At 39.4% G+C, this 23,949-nt stretch overlaps 2 protein-coding genes across 3 annotated transcripts; both read right to left on the reverse strand.

The window, feature by feature from the left end:
- Positions 1-1,469: 1,469 nt before the first annotated feature.
- Positions 1,470-10,728, reverse strand: ckap2l (cytoskeleton associated protein 2-like). Its single transcript, XM_017427757.3, has 9 exons — positions 10,563-10,728; positions 7,854-7,920; positions 7,723-7,777; positions 5,964-7,138; positions 5,642-5,837; positions 4,997-5,155; positions 4,070-4,130; positions 3,800-3,953; positions 1,470-2,782 (listed from the first exon to the last, which is right to left on the reverse strand). The coding sequence occupies exons 1-9, from the start codon at positions 10,600-10,602 to the stop codon at positions 2,470-2,472; spliced, it is 2,220 nt and encodes a 739-aa protein (XP_017283246.1). The 5' UTR covers positions 10,603-10,728; the 3' UTR covers positions 1,470-2,469.
- Positions 10,729-11,240: 512 nt separating this feature from the next.
- il1b (interleukin 1, beta) lies at positions 11,241-13,964 on the reverse strand. 2 transcript variants are annotated; one of them, XM_037978765.1, is made up of 5 exons: positions 13,891-13,964; positions 13,450-13,697; positions 12,816-12,980; positions 12,408-12,541; positions 11,241-11,822 (listed from the first exon to the last, which is right to left on the reverse strand). In XM_037978765.1, exons 2-5 carry the CDS (start codon positions 13,664-13,666, stop codon positions 11,604-11,606), a joined length of 735 nt encoding a protein of 244 aa, XP_037834693.1. In that variant the 5' UTR covers positions 13,667-13,697; positions 13,891-13,964; the 3' UTR covers positions 11,241-11,603. The 2 variants fall into 2 exon arrangements, with proteins under 2 accessions (XP_037834693.1, XP_017283247.1); XM_017427758.3 differs by having other exon boundaries at positions 13,450-13,915.
- Between the last annotated feature and the right edge of the window lie 9,985 nt (positions 13,965-23,949).

Raw genomic sequence — 23,949 nt, forward strand, 5'->3', positions numbered from 1 at the left:
TAAAAGAAGAAAGAAACGTGGATCCGTTGCAACCCTAAAATTCAAAATTACCTTTTTTTTTTTTTTTTTTAAATTTCAGCTTTTGGTTATTATATAATCGGTTAATATTTGCACAGTTCGTTTATTGCAAAGCTTCACAAGACGTGTGAAGTCACGCAGAACGTGTGGCTATAAATAAATATTTGCATAAGTCCAGGACGTGTTGTGAATGACTCTCAGCTACTACCATTGTGAACTTCAGCTCAGTGTCTGTGAAATGTTCTTGTCGTGGCCATCTTGAATTTGATTGACTCCAAACATGAATGGTTTATAGACGTATTGTCAACGATCACGTTCTAAAAGTGTCATGATAGGTGGGAGAAGGACCAAAATGTGGTGACTGATTTAATCCAAAGATAAATAACAAAACACAAGGAATTTAAAAATGACAACGTCTAGACATGAACAGGGTAACGAAACAGACGAACCAGCCCAGAGGGAAGGAAAAGGACGGCCTAAATACAAGAAGGAGACAAAGGATCACGGCTGATTACTGATAAGACACAGGTGTGGGGAGAGAGGACACAGGAGACGAGGAAGAGCAAACAAGGAAACAGGAAACACGAGCAAGGAGACTATACCTAACACTAAGAACACACAGGGAATAATAAAGCAAAACAGAGAACCTAACAAAAAGAGGGAAGCTTATCCGAACTGCATGCATGTACTATACAGAATAATCAGTAATAATATTGATTTAAACAGCATGTATTTAGTAGTCTTGATAGTAATATTAATCAGTACAACAGTGTCAGTAATTTATTAAAAATATTACAAACAAAATAACATTCTGGAAGCTGTGCGTAAAGAGATATAACTAATTAACCTGGAAGTATTTGGGTTTCATAACTTAAACTTAATACTCAAAGAACCAAGGCTTTTCTAGAAAAATAATCATATTTTATTTCATTTTAAATGGCTGTACGTTTAAGTTGTTAGATAAAAGCAGCTTCTTTCTTTTCTCTACCGAAGGGGGGGGCAAAAATTCCTTCGTTTTTTTCTTAGATTAATGGCGGATTTCTCTCTTTTTTTGCCTTTTTATATTTATATTGCTTAAATACACAATTTCCTTTGTTGAGTTATTGGGGGGGGGGCAAATCTACACTTCCCCAAGATTTATGCCTATGGGTGAACACCGTCCGACGAACGCCTGTTGTAAAAAGACAATCGTTTTTTTAGAAACGACCCAGAAGGCCGGCGGATGGCGGCTCACAGGAAACACGAGTAAGGAAGCGTGAGGTCAACCAAACTGCACGTAACCAGTGTGTAATGGAGGAACGGATTACATCAACAGACGCCGATGAGGAAGTGGACACAGGTGACTAATTAGCAATAAGGAACAGGTGCAGATTTGTGACGCAGACTGACTCAGACCCTGAACTCCTGAGAAAGAGTCACAGAGAGCATCGAGACACAAGAACGTCACAGGAACAAACTTTATTCATCACAGGGAGTAAATTAAACTTAGAGCTACAGGAACACGACCATCAAATTAACCAAAAACAATCTGACAACGACCCGATTCAAACAGAAGGATCTGTCTCTTTCAGTCTGAGGGTCCCGGCTCCGAGTGGATCTGTCAAAATGACATTTATTCCACGATTAAACAAACGTCACGATGAGTTGGGATCCTTCAGCTGAAAAGGTTTGTTGCTACAAACGTGAAGAAGGGAAGTTTTACGTCTCACCGAAGAAGTATTTATTTATTTGTTGCTGATTTATTTCCTCTCTTCGCCGCAGGAGAGAGAAACCAGCAGACTGCGTCAAATAAATAGTTGCTGAGAAAGTAAAACAAACACATTCAAACCCATATTTACAAAAACAGAAATGAGCTCTTTCCAAAACTGACAATCTGATTTATTTAAGTGAATCTTTGTAAATACATGTCTTATATTCTATAAGACTGGAATTTCTCTTTTAGTATTATAACAATTTTCCATGAATTTGTGATAAAAGTAATTAAATCTGACATAAACCAGAAAAAAATAAATAAAAATCACAATCAGAATTATGTTTTTGTATATTTAGTTGTTGATACAGATGTTTTTCTTCCTAAACAAACATATAAAAGGTGTGAAATTATTAACGTTTGTTTGTAAAATGAATTAAAAAAAGGAGAATCTCTCAGACTTGACTCTTTGGTTTTGGTATTTTAGTGACTGAACTCGCTGAGTTTCGTGAGAGTTAAAGACGAGCAAAGATTAGTTTAAAAAAAGAGCGGCGCTTTCTTTGAGATGACTTTTTACACAACTTTATTTAAACAAAACGGTAAACAAATAATACAGACGATCTCTAAAAGCAAGAAGGAGAAATAGTTCATTAGTTCAGTTCTGTCTTTAAAAACCAAAAATCCTTTTTTTGGTGAGATCTGATCATACTAAAGTTGTTAAATTTAAAAGATTTTTTTTTGTTTTTGTGTTAAATATGAGATTAAAGGCTGTCGTCACGAACGAGCCGGACAGAAACTTTGTCTCCCAGAGCCTCGTTCTGTCTGTAAACGTACATCGGTGTGTCGTTGACGGACGGGAAGTCCCCCCGACTCTTCCTCTCATCGCTCCCTGTGTCGTCCTCCTCCTCAGAGATGAGGTCGTTGTACGAGGCGACGCAGACGTCGTGGTCCTGGAGGGACGCCGGGTACCGGAGCGAGGCGCTCTCGATCCGCACCGAGCGGCGAACCGGCGTGAAGAAGCGGACCTCTTGGCCGTTGAGTCTGACTGGCTGCCTCTGCTGACTCGGAGGACCGCTGAGGGACAAACAAGAATCAGAGCTCAACTTTATTATTAATCCGTAAAGTTTCAGCACCAGGTCGTCTTCCTCTGCTTACTCACTCCTTTTACTTTATAGGAGCAATGCTCAAAGATTCTGGTCCAGATCGACCCGGGTCTGGCCGACTTGTTACACTTCATTGCATGGAAATGGTTCGATGTAATGAAGTGTATATTTACTCGTTAATGAGAGGGATGCAGCTGCTGTAAGAGTGCACAGACAGAGAGAGCCTGAAGCTGGAAGTCAGGAAGTCGGCTCTCAGTCTCCTGATGAAATTCGCCTCATTTTGTTCTCGTAGCAGCTTCGTCCGCCGCTTCCCGCCACAAGGCCCTGCCTGAACCTTTTCCCACACCGGCGGGTTCAAACGGAAGAGTCAGTGAGCTTTAACTGAGTCGTTTCGCTCTAGAGGCTGTTAGAAAACACGACGGTTCCAGCAAAACAAGAGCGGGAGACTTGTCCTGCTGGTGGAGGGAGGAGCTTCCCGGGAGCTCCGAGCCGAGTGTCTCGCTGACGATGAAAAGGTGTGAGCGAAAACGACTTATGTCTGCATGCTCGGTGTGAGAATCAGAGCGCACGACTGAAACAGAGGAGGATTAACGGTAAAAGGTGGAATCTCTCGCAGTAAATGCTCAGAGCCGGCTGCAGTGACAGCCATGAAATGCTCCGACTCTTCCAGCCGGAAGCAGGTCGCAGCTTCGGCTTCTGTCTGCGCTTTTATCAGGAGCTAAGGCCGCAGAGAAGAAGCCAAGATATTATCTGCATGTGCAAAGAAAAGGAAGGCAGACTTAATACGCCTGTTTTTTCACAGGGAAATGTGAGATCTGATAAAACTAAGGCATGTAAATACCTCAGAGCGATATCAAATATATCTTCCTGTCAGGTTACGAACGAAGACGATAACTGAAGACGATAATGTCTCTTCGTTTGTAACACCAGGAAGTAAGAAGCTCCTGAACGTTGGATGTTCCTAACGAGCTGACAGACGCAGACGTACCCAGGAGTCGTGGTGATCTTGTACTTGACGACCGAGGAGCCTCCTCTCTCTCCAATAATGAGCGCTCGTACCGGTTTCGGGGTCGTCAGGGGGTTGCTGCCACCATCTGGGCTGTTTTCAGCCGATGGATAAGTGTCCTCTTGTTTTTCATTTTCTGAAACAATGAATGAATGATTAAATACAAACACAAAAACAGACACTGGATAAATGTCAGAGTTAAGCACGACAGCGTCTGTCTGACCACTTTAAAAGGTAAATATAAATCTTTACCTCGGATCTCGTCCTTTTTCTTCAGGATGTCAAACACAACTGTTCGCAGCTCATCTACAGGCTGACAGAAAAAAGGAACAAGAAGTTAACGACACAAATAAGTGAAAATGTCACAGGTGTAAGCAGAAAACCCTGCCTAGAGCTCTGCTGAATCTCTGCCAACCGTTCTGATAGTGAGACCTTCCGGTTCATTCAGCGGACGCGTTAAAAGATTTTGATGTTGTTATTGTTTGCTATCTGCTCTTACATGTTTTATAAGCCTGTTTTATCAGTTTTTAATGATCTGTACATGTTGTTTTTCAGTTCTTCAGTTCCTTTAGGAAATCTGTTCAATGAATAAACTTGATAAGAGTTCCCATAAAACAACTCATATCTCTTAGAAAGTGTAAATAAAGAGCTGATTTCACCACGTTCACTCAGAACAGGGTTTCCTCGACATGGCGCACCACCACACCTTCAGAATAAAAGTTTATATATATATATATATATATAGCCTTTATTTACGCACCTAAATTAACGATAATCATAAAATTGAAATGAATTTAAATATCATGAAACGTTAAAATTGACTTTATTTTGAAAAGCCAACACTGCCAGTCTTGTGTGAAATTCTGTACATTTATTCCTGAGAAGATAAATCTAAATAATTTTCCTGAAAATCTGTTTCAATGACGATCCAGTCTCCTTATTAACAAGCTAACAGACACAAAAAGTGTTTTTTAATAACGCTAAATATAAAAAGGCCTTGGGAATGAATCTGATTGTACCGGACTGTATTTGTTTCTGTATAATTGACTTTTATGAGGAGTTAGTGAGAAAAAAAGATAATTACCTAATTGGATTTTTTTTTTGTTTTGTTTAAGAAATAAAAGCACCGGAGACCTTTATGAACTGCTGAAAAGCCTATGTACATATCGGGTGTTTTACCTCCAAAACAACCCGAACAGCCTCTTCAAACATGGGCAGGACATTCAGGTCTCCTTCTTGCTCCATCAGGCGAGCTCGACAGATCCAGTATTTGGCGAACTTCTGGGACACCGACGGCAACCGCGAGACAATCTGTTTGACCTGGTCTGCAGGGCAGCCCTGTGGATGTGAGACAGGAGGTGAACTTTGGCACGTAGTTAAAGTCTGATAACTGACCACAACATACAGGAGCATGCCGCTACATTATAACATCATGTGTGATGCTGCGGCAGCTCTAATCTGCCTGACTGGCTCCACCTGCTGCGCCTGCGAGGCATGCCTGTGGAGTCAGATCGCCACGGAGGCTGCTGGTTGCCAGGTTGCGGTGGGTTGTTGAGGCTAAACTACTCGGCTTGTGCTCAGTTTCTATTTAATGTTGCAGCCCAACAAGATGGGTAGTAACATAAATTGGGGGCTCGTCCGGGTTCGAAGCACGTTTTCCCTCCTCGTGGTGTTTGACTAACAGGAGCACAATTTCAGCCAGCACCCTGTTTCTCAACAGAGTCCGTTAATCAACACTGAGTATATTTTTCCATTCCAGAGAAAATAAATAAAATAAAACTTCCCATCGAACCCAAAAAAACCCCCACCCATTAGTCTCCGTACCTCAGCAAGCAGCTTGATGCAGTCAGCGAGGGACCTGTCCACAGCACAGATGAGGGAATGGGCCTCGTCTTCGGCCTTCATGGAAGCCCAGAAAGGTTGAGGAACAGACACGGTTCGTCTGACCGGAGTTTTCACCTGCATCGGAGGACGCTTGTAAGAAATTCCTCTTGCTTCTCGCCATTCCTGAAGTTTTTTCCTTGATATCAAACACCAGAATACATGTTAGTAAAACTTAAAGATTTGTACTTTTTTGTTTCCCGTCAGCCAGCTAAGTGATAAGTGATGTTTACTTTCTTTATAAGTTATGAAATGTTGTACTTACAGCCTTTCCTCCTGGGCAGCTGTCACCTTCTTTCCCTCAGTCTGAGGAACAACCTTGGCTGTGACCTTCGGTGTCTTCCTGTCTGTGGCCCGGCCTGTGATGCTGACGGACCTGGAAGGCTGCGGTGCTGTCTGGCATATCACTGGAGCAACTGTACGTCTTGTAGCTGTTTGTGGGGGAAGGATTTTTGCAGAACTTGTCTGTTTCTTGCTAAGTGTGTCTGTATTTGTCTTGGTTTTCCCTGCTGGCTCAGTAACGACGGCCGGCTTCAACCTGCTGCCGGCTGTTGAGGTGCATCTGTTTGTCCTCCAGGATGTTTGGCTCTTTTTCTCTCCTTCAGCACCAGATGTTACCTTTACGGGCCTGTCTGCAGACGGACCAGCTGGTTTCCTGGTCAGTGCTCTCCCTTCTGGCTTTACAGATGGTGCTTTGAGCCTGCAGGAGGTAGAAGTGACCCTCAGCCCACCTGATAACTGACTCTTACAAGCTGGCAGACTACGTTTATCCTGAGGTGGTTTAGGTTTAGACTTGCTCTCAGTTTGGACTTTACCTCCAGCTCTTGGATTTACAGAGCCCACCCCAGCAGACCTCTGGGGAGCGGGGGCTGATGACGTGCTGCTGGACCGGACCTTCTTGCCAACAACAGAAGCAGTAGTGATGGTTTTATGGGCTGGGGCACACGGGTGTGACAGATCTGTTTTTGTGCTCCTCGGTTGGATCACTGCAGGCGTGAGTCCCGTTTTTGTTCTGACAAGTGGGCCGATACTGAGCCGACTACCAGCCGTTTGTACTGATGCACAGTTTGAGCTAAGGCTACAATTGGAATTTGACTTTGCTGCAAATGAAGAGGCTTTGCTCGAAGTTTGACCTCTTGTGTTTGTCGGCTTTTTCAGGGTGCTGGCTGCGGTCACGCTGGGTTTGGAAGACACCACTGTGTATGTTTTTGTAAGAAACGGGTTTTGGTTTCGTTTCAGCTGCGTTGAGGCCCTGCTTGAAAATGAGCGATCAGCATTCTCCTTTCTGTTAAGCGTACCGCCTCTCACGTTTACTGTATTAGAGATGCCAAACGCTCGTCTGAGGGGGTCCTTACTGAATTGAGCGGTCAAAGTTTGACTTTTTGAGCTTTTATATTTAAATGTGTCGGCTGAGGGTTCGTTCTCTTTTCCTGTAACAACCTGTAAGAACAAAAACATACAATAAAAAGTAAAAACCTAGACTTTACCAGGTTATAAACTGACTCAAATCTACCCTCAAGTGTTTAAAAACAAACAGCAGATTCCACATTGTCATTATTTATTAAAACAAAAAGAAAGCCAAAGTGGAAAAGACTGTCTACAGAGGATTTAAGAGGTTCAGTATCAGCCAGGTGCTGCTGATCAAATGTATTGATTAACTGATCATCATCAGTGGGACCACCTCTGTAAAAACACTTGTTGTTGTAACGGTTTGGAGTTCTTCATCCCACAGTGAGGAAGATTACATCTCAGACTCTACAGGCCTCAGTTTGAAGACAACGTTTTATTTCATTCAGTCCTGATACATAAAAACATCTACAAGTGACAGAGGGTGGACCTTCTTTTACTTTTTAAGCTTTGTCTGGTTAATGAAACATGGTTAGTATGACACAAGGGAATGGGTGCAAACATTTAAACCAATAATCCACTTTTATGTTGTTTAAGAGCACCCCCTTCTGCGTGAATTGAGCTCTAATTTGATTTTTTGAACTATTAACACGACTTGCTGCAAACACACACCCTACCTTTATTGAAGACTTCACGGGTTTTTGAACCTGGCGGTCTTGATGGAGAGATGACCTGAAAAATAAAGCGTTAAAATAAATTGCTTTAGGCATAACACCAACAGGTGGCAGATCTTGGCCTGAATTCTTACGTTATAATGGGTGGTTTCAGTTTTCCCTTTGCTGCCAAATACTCCATCAGCTTCTGTTTTCGCAGCTCTGTGACGGAAAGTAACGCAGGAATTCAGAAATTAATTACATCAAAGATTCATATTTAGCATCCAAACTGAACCACTCTGCATACATTTGTGCACGGCATTAACGGATCTGGAATAAAACGTGCAGACAGGTGATATATTAAAGAAGAAAACAAAGTGTCTCTGTAAAAAAGGGCATTAATGTCACAATTGGGGCGGCAGTGGCTCAGGAGGTAGGGGTTTGTCTTGTGATCGGAGGGTTGCTGGTTCGAACCCCCCGCTCCGACTGTCTCAGCCGTTGTGTCCTTGGGCAAGACACTTCACCTGCCTCGCCTACTGGTGGTGGTCAGAGGGCTCGGTGGTGCCGGTGTGATGGCAGCCTCACTTCTGTCAGCCCGCCCCAGGGCAGCTGTGGCTACAATGTAGCTTACCGCCATCAGTGTGTGAATGTGTGAATGAATGGGTGAATGATTGTAGTGTAAAGTGCTTTGGGGTCCTTGGACTAGATAAAGCGCTATATAAGTGCAAGCCATTTACCATTACCATTTACCATATACAATTCATGGAGGACATGAAGGTTATTTAAATATATTCTCTAATTTGGTGTTTTTCCCAATAGATGTTAGGTTAAAGTAGACACTGGGCGTCACATAAAGAAAAATTCAGTTCGTAATTATTTGTCATTCAAATAATTACAAATAAATAAAATTGAAAATAAAATTACTTCATTGTCTTCATACAGTTGATGCCAGTTTTAAATATATTTTAATTTGTTACAAATTCACAAAACTTGTGTACAGAACTTTTATTTCTTCAACATTGTAAACTCAACTCATTCAACATTTACAGACGTATAGTTTAATATTTCTATATTTATTCATTATTTTATCATTTAAATTTTAATTTTTCACTTTGACATTGACTGTTTTGTCTTTTAAACTTAAATACAAGCCACATTTTACAGCTTTAGCTGTGTTTTTGTTTCGTATCGCTTCATTCTTAGCTGTATTTACTGCTGCTGTAATTTTATTGAACATCGCTGAATGACAATGAAGAGAATTTATTGGATTTTAAATTTTCTTTGCACAGATGAGAAAAGTCTGCTGCTGAAGATAAGAGCAGAACCGGCCTGGCTGACTGGAGAACTATCAAATAACGGAAATTAATGCGGAAAAATGACATTTTTGTTGAGTTCACCCACTTGAATTGATACTAATAAATGAGCCGACACGTTTTCAGAATGACTTTATATGTATGATTTGATTATATATCTAATTCCATGAGCTACCATCACCGTTTAAAGACTGAACAGGAGGACGAAGAACAGCCTCGCAGTGACCTTTTCCTTTAACAAGAAGTTTAGTTTCCTTTAGTCTGTCAGTAATGTAAAGGTGACTTTTTTAAGAGTCTGAGGAACAAAAAGGACTTATTCAGAGACGTAGTGTCATCTAGCTGCAGATTAACGACACACACACTGTGGAAATGTGAATGAATGAATAATATGCAACACTCCAGTTGAGTCACAGCTGGACTAAAATTACCTTTTGGAATCCAGTTACATATATCTAATTTGGCACTTATTTTTCATCTACTATATATGTCAATAACTGCTCTGCATTCAAATCAGACGTTTATCATTTTGCTGCGTTAAACTTTATGATAAATAACAACCTAAATTTGTCAACAGTTAGTTGTATTTCATGCTTGACTTTCGATAAAATCAATAAATCTCTTGGCACTTTTGACAAATTTATCCCTAAAATATCAATAGAACTGCTAACAACTGATTTTTTTTTTTTATTATTTACCACTGTAAACTGTCTTGATATTTTAACATACATGTGAATATATTAAATATAAAAGAGGTAAAAGAGACAAGGCAGGTTGGGTAATAATTAAGCAGTAATTATTACCTGTTGTGAATCTAAAATATTAGTATTGTGGTGTCAGTAACAGCTTTTGTATTGATTTTAAACTACATAAACACAACTCGGCACTGGTTTTGTGCTCAGAACAGTTAAAAAGAATAAAAGCTTCAGCATCTTATTTAAATGCATCAATTTATTGCAATATGCTATTTAAAATTAAACAAAAACAATGCAGATAACTGAAAATACAGAAGGTTATTATATGTATAAATATGTTGATTTGACCACAATGGGAAATGATAATCATTTTAGCAACTAAAAACATTTGGAGAACACATCTTAATAGTTGACTAAAATTAAGATTTTTGTACTTTCAGGAGCTAAAATAATGCATTTCTGGACTTTATGAGATGTTTTCAGGCCCAGTAGTTCTTTGTTTATGACTTCCACTAAATAAGACTAAAATAGTTATGCTGCACTCTCAGCATTCAAGTTTAACTCATTCATAAGTCTGATAAAAACATGAACACCACAGCAGCAGTAAAAAGTCTAAATGTCCACTCCCCCGTCATTTTTGGCAACTTTAATTAACACTACACCTTATAAAGCCTCTTCTTCTAAACTCAAAGTGCAACCAGCTTATTTCAGTAACACTAATCTATTTCAAAACCAACAAAAACAAAGAGTAATGTGTTTGCAAGTAACGTCAGCTAACTGCCATTACAGGCTGCTAGCTAGCAAAGAGTAGCCAAACATAACGAACTATGTGGCTTTTACGTATCTTAAGCCCGCTAACCTTTTCTGGAAAGCATCGGTGCCGATTCACCGTCCTCCATTTCTACTAAAATTCAGTTTCTTCTTTCAGCGTAATCCGAAATGTTATATATTAAAAAACGGTTTTGTAGCGGCAGAGCTGCTAAACTAGCTCCATCGCAACCGAGCTCGTGCGTCGAGTTTTTGAAACTGCCGGGGAGCGAGCGCAGGCTGAGCCTCCTCTCTTCTGATTGGACGATTCGAATTTTTAAAAGAAAAAAAAGGGAGAGGCCAGTACGTCTGCGCACAAACCGTGCTGTGATTGGAGCAAAAAATGTAAACAGAAGGTGGGCACTCATTTTAAAAGATGTATTTTTTAAAATGAGTGTATTTTGTTAAAACTTACAGATGTTTTTTATTTTTTATTTCTTACGCAGACTCTTTAAAATATATTTGTTATAGTGAAAGTAGTAGAGCTATTACCCCACCTGCAATGCGTCACTTTTATTTTATGTAAATCAAAGTGTGGATTTCTGTACTATTGTACAGTATATTGTTCCAATATTAAAACATTTGGAAATAATTCTAACAATAATATGCTGGGCTTCTGGGACTCAATTAGTCTGATGCTGTTTTTGTTATACTCTGTATAGGAAATGAATCCTTGGAGTCCATATAGTTGTGTCACATCATAACAAAGCAATTAAAACCCCAAAACATGTATTTTTTAAATAGATACTTTATTTAAGAATTTTGCATATTAATTAAATATTTTTATAAGCAGATTTTCAAACAAGTGCAAAAGTAAAAACTGTGCATAAATAGTTAAATAAATATTTTGAAAATAATAATATTAGGAGTCATTTAAACCAATAAATACACAAAATGCTCACTAGACGGCACAATGGTGCCACCTTGTGGTAAAACTTGACAAAGTCAATACTCTGAACCATTGCTGTTTCTGTACTTGGTACATACAGTAAATAATTGCTATGTAAAACATGCACACGTTGTTCTGCTTAGATCCACAAACTTCAGCCCCTCGTGGAGGTCAGCTGCCCACTCCTAATGTCTCCGGCTGGTTTTAAATCTGCTGAATGTTGAAGTTTGTGTACCGAGGGGCGGACACCTGGCACATTTCCACTGGCCTGTTATCCTGTGTTGACGTGCTGATGTACCAGTTGGGGAAGCTGGCAGACATGAGAGTGCTGTTGTTCATCGCGATGTCCTGTTTGTAGAAGAGGAACCGCTTCATCTCACTTCTTGAGTTGATCATCTTGAAACTTTCTTTGTCTTCCACTGCCTAAGGAATTAAAAGATCAGTGTCAGCAGGTTCTACACTGGACAAAATTAGGACCACTAACCCATGTTAAATGTACTATTAGTTACATTAAAGTTTCATTACATTTAAAGCTACTCAAGTCATGAGGACTGGTAAGAAAATCATTAACTAAGGAACAAAGTCCTCACATCTTTTTTCTCATATCAATGGGTAGTTTGCCCTTCAATTAAAAAGGCATAATAGGCATAGTCTTTCACTATCACGTGTGTTTGTTTACCTACGGAAACAGCCGAAGTGACTGTAAACAGGTCAAGTGTTTGGACTTGAGAAGTCTGACAATTTGGATGTATCGGTATGTTTTTACACTTAGATTTGTAGAGTAAAGTGTGCAGATGAGCTACTGGCAGATTTTGCCAAGTGCCTTGTTTACATTTAATGTGAACCTGCATTTCAGAACTACATATCAATATTTCTGGAAAACCACAGGAGTAAACCTTTTCAAACTGCATCATTTGATATAATTCAGGATAGCCATGTTTATGTTTGATTTCAGACTTTGCAATGAGTAGCTTTAAAAAATAAGTGAGATCAGTGTCAGAGTTTTACCTCCAGGTACAGAGTTGGTGTGTCCCCCTTTTTGTCACACGACAGGTAAAGGTTTGTGTCTTTGATGCCCAGCGCAACAGGCAGGGCCTCGGTGCTGGATGTGGGGTGCACGTAGGTCGTCATGTTCAGGGTAACTGAGGAGAGAGCCAAAGACACAAGTTTAGAACAAAAGCAAATCTTCTCTATTTTTGTGATACTTTTGAAATCATCACAAATTTAAAAGGACAAAGATTAAAAACTTTACTCTTTACTTTAATTACAAAAAAGGAATGTGGACGATGTTTCGGTGTGTTGAATTTTCTTTAAAGTAATTTGATCACCTCAAACAACATCAACAAACCCATATTTCTAAGTGTAATTGTCTGACTTGACTGAGAGTAAAGCTGTGGGAACATCCCACTCATTTACTTTTGCGGTCGTCGCTGCCTCCCTGCAGCATCACTGCCTGGAGCTCCATGCTGTTTTGGACCCGAATCAAACTCCGTTTCTCGCTGTCCGACACGCTGCAGAAGTGCTCGCTGACTCTGCTGAACTGATCGGGTTGAGCTGAATGGGTCTCCAAAATAAGTTTCTCTGAAAGGAAAGAAAAATGGTACATTGATTATTGTCATTTTTATCTGGATCCTAGTTGTTTTCCTTTCTATACATTGTTTGTTTTCTGCAGACTTTGTGCTGTTTTAGCCGTTCTATCAAAAAGTTCAGCTCATTCAGGAGATCGGAGCTGCGACTTTTGGTTTTTGTAACTTTTATACTTTTTAAAATGTCTACCTTTATTTACAAATATTTCCCCCTCAAAAACACATTGCGACCTCTTAAATTCCTTCATAAACATTGTCCTCTTTTGGCTTATTTTAGCTCAGCTTCGGCTACTTCAGCAAAGTCATTCAGCACTCAGCGTTCACTTTTCATTTACTTTTCACAGAAAATTCAGTGTTTCTAGTTAGACTACTGTCATTTTGATTGAATTTCTTTCACAGCAGGTATTTAATCTCGTATAAATATTATCTTTAAAAAGCAGATTTCGTCTTGTTTCTGTAGATACCTTCCACGATGCTCTCCAGCATGATGCTGAGCAGGTTTTCATCCCTGAAGTCGGTGCTCAGCACCCTCTCTGATACGCCGGCCCTCAGCCGCTCCATGGCGATGATCAGGTTGGCGACATGCCTCATCGAGGTGGGATGATGGAAGATCTCCAGTCCCATTCCTTTGGGCATCTTCTGGGTCCACATTTCGCTCAAGCTACAAATCTTGGATTCCATTTTTTTTTTTTTTTTTTTCAGATAAAGAGATCTGCAGGGAGACAAAAAACAAAACAGTCAGTTTAATCTACCTTTTCTACTTGTACTCCGTGTCGTAAAGGCAGCTTTACACATCTGGCTGCTGCTGATTTACTCACTCAGTACATATCTAGCTTTCTAGTAAAATCAGCAAGTTTAAACAGCTGTTAGAGACGAAAGAGCCTCCGTAAGCGAAGTGTGTTTACCTGTTGAAGCCTGAAGGTGTGTTTGCTGGTTATCAGTTGTCCTGATGTTCTGACTGTCTGTGCTGATCTGGAGCGTTTATAAGCAGGACAGAAAGTGGGACGTCCTTCACTGCAGCGTTCACAATGCCTGGCGATGATGAAACCTTGTACTTGCAGCGGATTGTGAAACAGACGATTAGGTGCATTAAAGTTAAGAGCAGCGTTTGTGCCAAGCAGGAACCCGAGACCAGTTCAGGCACGCAGACAACGTCACACAAACATTACGACAAACTGACCACAGAAAATCCACTTTGAATAGTTAGGATTTCATCATCAAAATAAAACTTTCGGTTGTTTTTAGCCTCCAGTTGATTTCATTTTTCTTGATCAGCTGTTTTCTTCATATGATATCAGATGTTTACTGATATAATTATACCGAAGGGTGATTAGCTTTTAGTGTCAACCTGATTAAAGATGGCCACCACAGCTAAGTAAGCTTAGCCAACAGAAAAATGCTTACAACTCAGTCAGTTTTATGGATATTGAGCTAAAATTTGGTGTGGTAGCAGCTGAGAGTCATCCCCTACACATACTCTGAGAGATCCTTTAATTACTACAGTTAACTCTGCCTGTCTGTTAGCGAAATATCTCGTGAACTACTGGATGGACTTTAATGAAACGTTTAGAAACTAATCTTTGGGTGTTCACCTACAGCTAAATAACATTTGGAGTCAACTCAATTCAATATGGCCGCCATAGCTAATAGATCTGAGCTAACAAAAATGGCTTCAGGTGCTAACAGACAACGTCTCTTTAAATCCTCCATAATGTCATTTTTAGGGTTTGTCATTTCTCAACATAATATATTTTAGTCTAAAATTAAGTAATTCTAGGTCTTTATTTAAATAAGATGTTGATAAACATTTATTTTTTCATTTGTATCTTTTAAATGAAATGAGTTCTTTTTGGTCATCAGTTTAGACACAAAAATTAACTAAGCAGAAATACATCTTTAAGGTTTTTTGTTGTTTATTGAGCTGAAGAAAAGGAAAATTACGGCAGTATTTGGTCCTACTGGCAGCGTCAGCATCTTTGGGAATATTCTGACAAGCTGGCACACCTTTTGTTTCAAAGTGTTTCCTGTTTTTCTCAACAAAACTGTTCAAGGATGGAAAAAATGTTTCAGGTCGATCTGTCATTCCAGGAATTTCACTCCGTTATCTCGGAGCCACTCCTGTTTCACCTTGGAGGCTTGACTCAGGCTAAAACAGAAAGATTTGTTTCAGCCTGAGGCTTTCTGGGTTTCTGTGAAGTTTAGATTTTTATCTGTAACTTTCTTCTCTTCTTTTCTGAGAATTCTTCCTGAGGTGAAAAAACTCAACGATCTGCTGTCATTCTGACTGCTGGGTTGTTTAATATCACAAACTCAATCGTTTAATCACATCAAAGGACTTCTTTTTTTATCTTGTAAGTCATCTGGTAAAGTGTCTTTGTGAATATATTTTAGATTTTTATTATTTTTGGTCTTTCTTGCTGCTCACCCTCACACCTGCTCTCAATCAGCTCATTAACGGCGTCCTCCTGCAGTCCTGTTTTCCTTCTTGGTGCAACATGTTCGCACGTTTAGCTTTGCAGAATCCCTGAGTTTTGTTTTAAAACAACATTATTCTCCAACACTTTCTGCTTCAAGAACCTGGTCTGCATTTGGGTCCTTCGTCACAGAATTGTGGCGTGTTTCAGGATGAACGTCAGTCTGTAAAGAATGATGTTTCCTCAGAACAACTGTGCCAAACCTTCCCATCCACATCCAGTTACTGGACGGTTCTGTTCCTTTTTCTTCTTATAAAAATGACAGAAACGTTTGTGCTTTTGCTTCTTTGCTGCAGACATTTTCTTGCATTTTTCTACAGATCAGTGTTTGGACACTTTCCTGTCTCGCAGGTCTGTGGTCCAGTTTCTCAACTTGTCTGAGTCACTGACTCTAACATAAAGCAAAGCATAAACAACGAAACCGAGACGTTCAGTTAAACATGTAGAAACACTGAAGCGCCGCAAACAGAAGTCACTAAAAGAAGCTTAAATGTTTATATTAGAATTTATTCATACTTGAGTTTTCACTTCTAAAAAAAGATCAAATTAATGGTGAAGTTTGTGTGAGATGAAATTGAATCAAAAAGAAACTGAGTCTGAAAATGAAAACTTTCCACACTCAGCTCACCTTCTCATAAAAATCAGGAAAAGCTCATAAAAAATGAAATGCTGAATTTTTTTGGTTGTATTACTTAAGCTTCTACGTCTTTAAGTGACTTCTTGGGAGTTTTGTGGTTGTTTTGATGTGCAGAAAAAAAAATTCCATCAGCCAGATGGACTCCTCTTTGTTTTAGAGTTGCAAAACTGTTGCTGAATCTTTTATTACCCCACGCCTTCCTCATCGTGCTGAGATAGACTGGAACTGCGTCACAAACTCAGACCGGACTCAAACTGGTTGGAAGTAACCTCGGCTGCAGGGCTGTGCTTCTGCGTTCATCTCGTTAATTTGTGTCATGTATAAAAGAACTCAACGAACCTCAAAAGGAAATGACTAACGCGTCGATGAACCAAAACCAGGTGCTTGAATTTTTTAAAATACAGTAGAGAGAAAAAAAATCTTTCTCAATCAGAATAAATGCAAACAGAAAATTACAGAAATCAGATGGAGCTAAAAACTGAAAACAACAGACATAAAAAAATTATGAAAATATTTCTAAATGATGTTAATTTTTTTGTCAAAAGTATAAAAGTTTCAAAAACCAGACGTCATGGTATTCGTCTTCTGAATGAGCCGGATGTTTAGATATTTAAATAGTTTGTAGAAGTAGTCAGATTGCAAAACCCATTTGGAAAATTAAAACAGGAAGACAACACTCTGAACGCTGAGTCAGCAATTACGCAACTATGGATAAAATAATAAGTCATGAAATACAATAAAAACCTGAGTTTTAAAAGAACTAAAGTTAAAAACATGACTTAATAAAACACTTACACTATAAAAGTTTGACAAAAAGAGAGAAATACACCATATTGTAAAAAGTATTCACTCACACATCCATTCAAATCACTGAATTCAGGTGTTCCAATCCCTTCCACAGATGTATAAAATCAAGCACCTACACATTCAGACTGCTTCTACAACCATTAGTGACAGAATGGGCCGCTATCAGGAGCTCAGTGAATACAGCGTGACGCCATGATAGGAAGCCACCTGTACAGTTGTGAAATTTTCTCGTTACTAATTATTCCATTCAGCTGTTAGAGATTTTATAACAAAGTGGAAGAGATTGGGAACGACAGCATGAAGCGGTCGGCCATGTAAAACCACAGAGTGGGCTCAGAGGTCACGAACGTTCTACAGAGTCAACAGACCTCCAGACTTCATGAGAGCAGAGAGCTTCATGGTATGGGTTTCCATGGCAACAGCTACATCCAAGAATTACATCGCCAAGGGCAACTGGACTCTAGAGCAGTGGAGACGTGTCCTCTGGAGGGACAAGTCTAGGTTCGGCTGCTGCCAGGAGAACGGTTCTTGTCTGACTGCGTTGAGCCAAGTGTAAAGCATGGTGGAGGGAGGATCATGGTGTGGGTGGGGTTGGTTAGTTCCAGTGAAAGGAACTCTTAATGCTTCAGCATGACAAGACATTTTGGACAACTTCATGCTCCCAGCTTTGTGGGAACAGTTTGGGAACGGCCACTTCCTGTTCCAACATGGCTGAGCACCGGAGCACAAAGCAAGGTCCACAAAGACGAGGATGAGGAAGACGGATGAGGATAAGGATGACCTCCATCTGATGAGTCAGCGCTGAGACTGAGAGCCAGGCCTTCTGTCCAACATCAGTGTCTGAAGAATGATCCAAAATTCCCATAACCTCTCCTCAACCTGTGGAAAACCTTCCCAGAAGAGCTGAAGCTGTTATAGAAGCAGAGTGGGCCAACATCAGATTACATCCCATGGATTAAGAATGGGATGAACTCAGGTTCATATGTGTGTGATGAATACTTTTGTCTGAAAGGATGAGCGTATCGAGTCAGATTCATCGTTATTCTTCAGCTGCTGAAACATTTCAGCCTTCAGACCGACGGAGCTCCTGGTTTTTATTAAAACCTGTAAAATGTGCTAAAACCTGCTGGTTCAACTTCGCTGCAAGCTCAGGAGCAAAGCTTCATAAATCCACTAACATGTAATTATTTTGTAGTCTGACGGTTTTTTGTTAGTTTTATGAGAAACACGAGCAAAAAAACATTATTTTCCCACATCATTTTTCCTCTTTTAGCCACATAAATGGATACTTTTACCCACGAAGGATACAAGTTTTCAACCACACACTCAAAATTAGATGCAACTATAGGGTTAATAATGAAATCTTATTAAAGATAACTAAAAGTTCAAAATAAACCCAACAGATAAAATAAGCGGCTGTGCAAAAAAAAACAACCAAAATGATCAACAAACTGTTTCCGTCCGGTAAAAACTTACAAAGATTTAACTTTTCACAACTGAAATTATAACGTATGTATTTTTAAAAAATGTGTCATTCCAGCTAAAAACATGTTGAGAATCAATCTCTAATTGCTTGACACAAATTCAGTTTCTATAATTAAATGCAGTGATTGTTTTTGAATTAACTGAAGATGATCAAATTAATCAGATATTAAACAAAATCAATAAAACTCTAAACTGGTCAGGTTTGAAGCTGGAAAATCTGGAATTTAGTTTTTTTTTCTTCTGAAATAAAAGCTAATGGAAAATTTTGATTTGTCTTGAGCCGAGATGAGTGTGTGTGTGTGTGTGTGTGTGTGTGTGAAAGTCAAAAGGGTGTGTTTGTCTTAACCTCGTGCTGTTGTTAATCCTGCACGAATCATGAGTCAGCTTTAATTACGACCGTCTAACAATCGACTTCCTGTCAGTGTCCGGCTTAAAGCAGCACTTTCAGAACTCCTAATGTTTGTGAAAAATGAGGAAGTAAAAAAAATACACGACTGTGACACATGAGCAGTTACTGAAAACGTAAAATATATGAAGTCACGCTGTTATCTTTGCAAAAATTCTGACCAACAATAATAACTATTTATTAGTTTTCACTTGTTACTGGTTCAAAGGTTCACCTCAAACTGACCGTATTTGTGTTTGAGAATTTAGTCACATAAAGTTGATTCTGAACAAAAGAAGGCTGAGCAATCCTGGAAAACATCGAAACATCCACCAGTTTCTCTTCCATGTTCCAAGATCCAAAGTAAAAAAGGAGGTTGTCGGGCTTTCACTGCCGCCCCCAAATCTGTAGAAAAGTTTCTTCTCTGGCGTCAGATTCGAGCAGTTTGAGGTCCAGTTGGAGCTGATGGTTTTCTGGCGCGTTTCTTGTAATAGTTTCTTTTTAAATAAATATTTATTTGCTTTAATTGTTGTCTCACCTTCTTGTTTGACGGAATCGTATGTAAAGCACTTTGGTCAACTTCTGTTGTTTTTATGATTTTTATCTGCCACAGAATTAAAAACAAAGTAGATCTCACTCAGAGAGCGTGCTGGGAACGACTCTCAGCTACTACCACAGCAAATATGAGCTCAAAATCAATCAAATTAAATACGTTATAGCCGCCATCTTGAATGAAATTAACTCCAGAAGTTAATAAATTGTAGATTTATTCATTGATTACTTTCTGGGAGTTACTCTCTCTCTCTCTCTCTCTCTCTCTCTCTCACACACACACACACACACACACACACAAGCGCCAATCAAATACACTGATAAAAATGTCAAATAAAGGAAGAGAAGTCCTCTGCCTGTCATAAAGCTGATAGGTCAAAGGTCGAAGCAGGATTAGGAATGTTAAATAAAAGTGTGAGTGGGAAAGAATAAATGTGGCCCGCCGTAAAACAGCCTTGCGTCATCAGCAACGATGTAAAAGGGACTCAGAGCAAACCAAAAGAAAGCACAGGAACAATAAAAACCAGCGAAGGTTTCAGTTCAGTTTGGAAAATCTGCGTCTTCAGGTAAACAGATCGTCGGCGCTCGTGGCTGCAGCGCAACGAGCCGCTGCGACAAGACGTGAAACCCGTGGTGAGTGGCGAAAACCAAGAAAGAAAGAATGAAAGAAAGAAATCACATGCAGCAAAGAGAAACGTGGGACGGTTTTGTTTTCTAAAGGGGCATTCCAGTCATCTCTGAAGTGTTGTTCTGTTAAAAGTTTTAACTTATCAGGCAAAAGTCTTCATCCGGGCTAGGCTAATGGCTAGCCAAACTAGGGCCAGTTCATTATTATTAATATTAATTAATCAGGCTTATAACGACATATTCATCAGCTAATATTAAACTCCGTTTGTTTAGCCTGACGCTGTCCTCTGTGTTAGCAGGTGAACAGATGGACGGTGTTGTCCGCCATCAAGGCAAACCGAGCCGAGTCAGTGAAGCTCTACACTTTTCTTTAGGCTTCAAATATCTAACTGAAGCTAAACCTGTTTGAAAAATGCATAACTGAGTGAATCGACAAAAATCAACAGGTGAAAAATAAAATCTGAAGCGTGTTTTAAATTCTTTTTTAGTCTGGAAACTGTCTCATTTATTTACATCAGTGGTGCCCAATCCTGGTCTTGGAGAACCACCATCCTGCATGTTTTAGATGTTTCTCTGCTCTTCAGCAGGTCTTTGAGTTCTGCAGAAGCCTGGTAATCACTCAGTCATTCGAATCAGGTGTTTCAAAGCAGGGAAACAAGTAAAACATGCAGGATAGCGGCCCTCCAGGACCAGAATTGGACACCACTGATTTAAACTTTTAAAACAACCTGTACTGCAGACAGCCATAAGGGGGCTCTCATCCTTTGTGGCTTCAACTTCCAGCTTCCTGTCCCGTCTCTGGTTACGGCACATGTCGACGATTCGCAGCCTGCGCACGTTCACAAAGTAACGAAGACATGATCGGCTGAGGAAACAGCGACGAACTAAAAAAACGTGAAACAGCGTAGATCAGGGGTGTCCAATCCTGGTCCTCAGGGCCACCATCCTGCATGTTTTACCTGTTCCTCTGCTCCACCATCCTGCATGTTTTACCTGTTCCTCTGATCCACCATCCTGCATGTTTTACCTGTTCCTCTGCTCCAACACACCTGATTCAGTGGTTAAATTACCTCTTCATGTTCTGCAGAAGCCTGTTAATCACCCATTGATTCAAATCAGGTGAACATCTAAAACATGCAGAATGGTGGCCCTCGAGGACCAGGATTGGACACAGCTGGCGTAGAAGTTAAATGTTAGCTAATGTATTTATTTAGATTATTTTAGCTACTATTTTTACTGTCTTGCTCATCTTTAGATATGTTTAGTTTTGTGATTTTATTTAGATCATCCTATATTTCATTTATATTATACATGATTGATGTGTTTTTTCTTTCTTTGTTTGTGTTTCATTCTGTATTTGCTCTATTGAATTCTGTTTTTATTTCTGTTGTAAAGCACTTTGGATCGCCTTGTTGCTGAAAAGTGCTATTTAAATAAATCTCACTTCACTTCACTTCACTAATGTAGTGTTCTTCCACAGCCGTATGTCGTCTTTTAGAACGGGCTGTTTCATTAACCTGAAAATAAACAACCTGTCTCTTGTTAGCCTGGATGAAGACTTTTGCCTCTGAGTTATCAGACGTCAAAATTTGCTGGATTATCCCTTTAATATCCCAAATGTCAACTGAATTCATGGCTCAGATTGTTCAATTAAAGGTTAAACAGAAAAGCAGCTCTTTCTGAGTTTCTCGGAGATGTTTCAGCCAAAGAAATGTGATTTATATTCTGTGTGTGGACAAACGTGCCACCTGAGATCAGGATTATTTTACTGACAGCCTGTGATTCTATCCACCGTCAGATCAACAGCTGTTAGTAGATATATTCCTCCACGTCAGAGTTTCTTACATCAAACTCTCTTCTTGTCCTGAACCGGTTTTCCCTTCAACACATGCAACGTTGCATCAGAGGGAAACTTTCCGCATCCTGTTGGGATTCAGAGTCTGTAATCTGAGTTAAAGGGTGGAGGTTCTCTCTTTAAATCCAGTTGCAATGAGGACAATGTGATAATAAACGTTGGCTGGTTTCGGTCTTTCACCCGCCCTGGTCTAATAAACAATACTAGTTTCATCACAGCCTGTTTACACCTTCCCTCCTCCTACAGGTTTGTGTTGTCCGCCTCGCCTTGCACAACTTCTTAACAAACAAACGGATGAAACGCGCAGCTTCGGGATTTTTTTTTCTGCTCTAAAATTTCGACCCACTTCCTCATCACGTCACTGGAGGCTTTATTAGGAAGTAGAAACACCAGAAATATTGTGACTAAACATCACAAATTAGAATAAGACCTTAAAGTTTGTCCTGACAGAAAGCAGTAAGGGGGAAAATGCTGGGAAAAAAAGAAAAAGTCAACAATGTTTAGTTCAATTATAACAGAATTTGAATTGTTTTCTTGTGATCTGAAATCAAAGAGTGAAAACAATCAACTCCTGGTCAAATAATAAATAGAAATAATCATTTTTTTTCTCTTGTTTTTCAGATAATCTGCATTTTTACCTGATTCAAAATCTCCAAAACACATTTTCGTTTTCTCCAAACTCAGCAAAGTAAAGATTATGGAGGAAGAAATCTTCAAATCCAACCAAACTTGAACAATTCGATTAAATTTTCTACCATTTATCACATTCTAAGCAACATATAATAAAGATATTATCAAAGTAACACACAGTATTAGATCAGATGCCTATACTGAGTTTATTTCTTTGCGTTGAGTGTTTTTATTTTATACCCTAAAACCTGAAAGTGAACAGGAATAAATGAGACTTTGATCCTAATGAAGACATTGATGACCACTTTTAATTGGCCACTTTTTAAAAATGCCGACATCGAGTTTAGCTGTAGCCATAATTTAATCCTGAATATGTTTTTTTAAAGCTCTTAAAGCTCATTGTATGAATGACAAGCACAGCTAAAATATGTACAAAGAACAGCAGGTGTTCTGGGGAACAATCGCTGCGTTTAGTTACAAGTTTAAAAGCAGAACCGGATTAAATAAGAAGTTGTTGTTTTTTTCCACGTCTTTATTTTACTAGAAGATAAAATGTTAACATAGAAAATGGATACATTTGCATTTAATGTGACATACAGCATGTGATAAATGAGACACTAATCAGGCTAATATGGAACGTTGTAAGGAGTGCAATTAAATACGTTAAAAGTGGGAATAATTTAGCTCGGTTTAGGACTTTCCCCTTCATGTGTCACAGGGTGGTGATGAGAGAATCTAAGAGTTTGACTCTACATGTTTGAGGCTCATTATCTGTGCTCAGGTTGTAGAAACATCCCCCTCCAGCTCCTCCAGCTCCTCCTGAGGAGGTCAGAGAGGACACAGTATCTCCTCTCAGTGGGACATGTCTGGAGAACCTCAGTCAAATCCCTGATCCACCTCAGATGACTCGTTTTGATCAGGGGTGGAAATTAAAAATTTTGTTCACCAGCCATAGTGGCTGGGGGACAAAATTTTTTACCAGCCACTCAAATATTTTACCAGCCACTATTTTTTGTTGTGACAAAAAGTTATTTCATATAATGATGATGATCGACGCAGGTGGAAGCAGTTGTGGTGCCCTACAAGCTGAATACTCTTGAAAAACAGAAAATAAAATAGCTTCTCATCACAACACCTATATTGGTGTTAGACTGCATGTAATCTGTAGTGGATCGAGTGCATCATGTGGGTTTGCAGTGAACTGTTGTAATATTTTTATTATTCAGGTGGTTTTCTCCGCCTGAAGTGGTATTTCGCTTTTATCTAAATAACATTTGGGTTGAATGTTATTTAGATCATTAATTATCCAACAACAACCAGTTAATTTACCAACAAGTCTTTAACTGTTTATTCCACTTTCAACAAGTCCTGTGAATTTGGAGACATTTGTTCTTTTTTTGCAAAGGTTACAAGGGGGGAACCAAATATTTCAGCCGTCTGAAATAATTGGTTCCCCCTCTAAAACACAGGACAAAAATAATTTACCAACAAGTCTTTAACTGTATTTATTCC

Source organism: Kryptolebias marmoratus, linkage group LG1 (genome assembly GCF_001649575.2).
Source record: "Kryptolebias marmoratus isolate JLee-2015 linkage group LG1, ASM164957v2, whole genome shotgun sequence".
Lineage (NCBI taxonomy): Eukaryota > Metazoa > Chordata > Actinopteri > Cyprinodontiformes > Rivulidae > Kryptolebias > Kryptolebias marmoratus.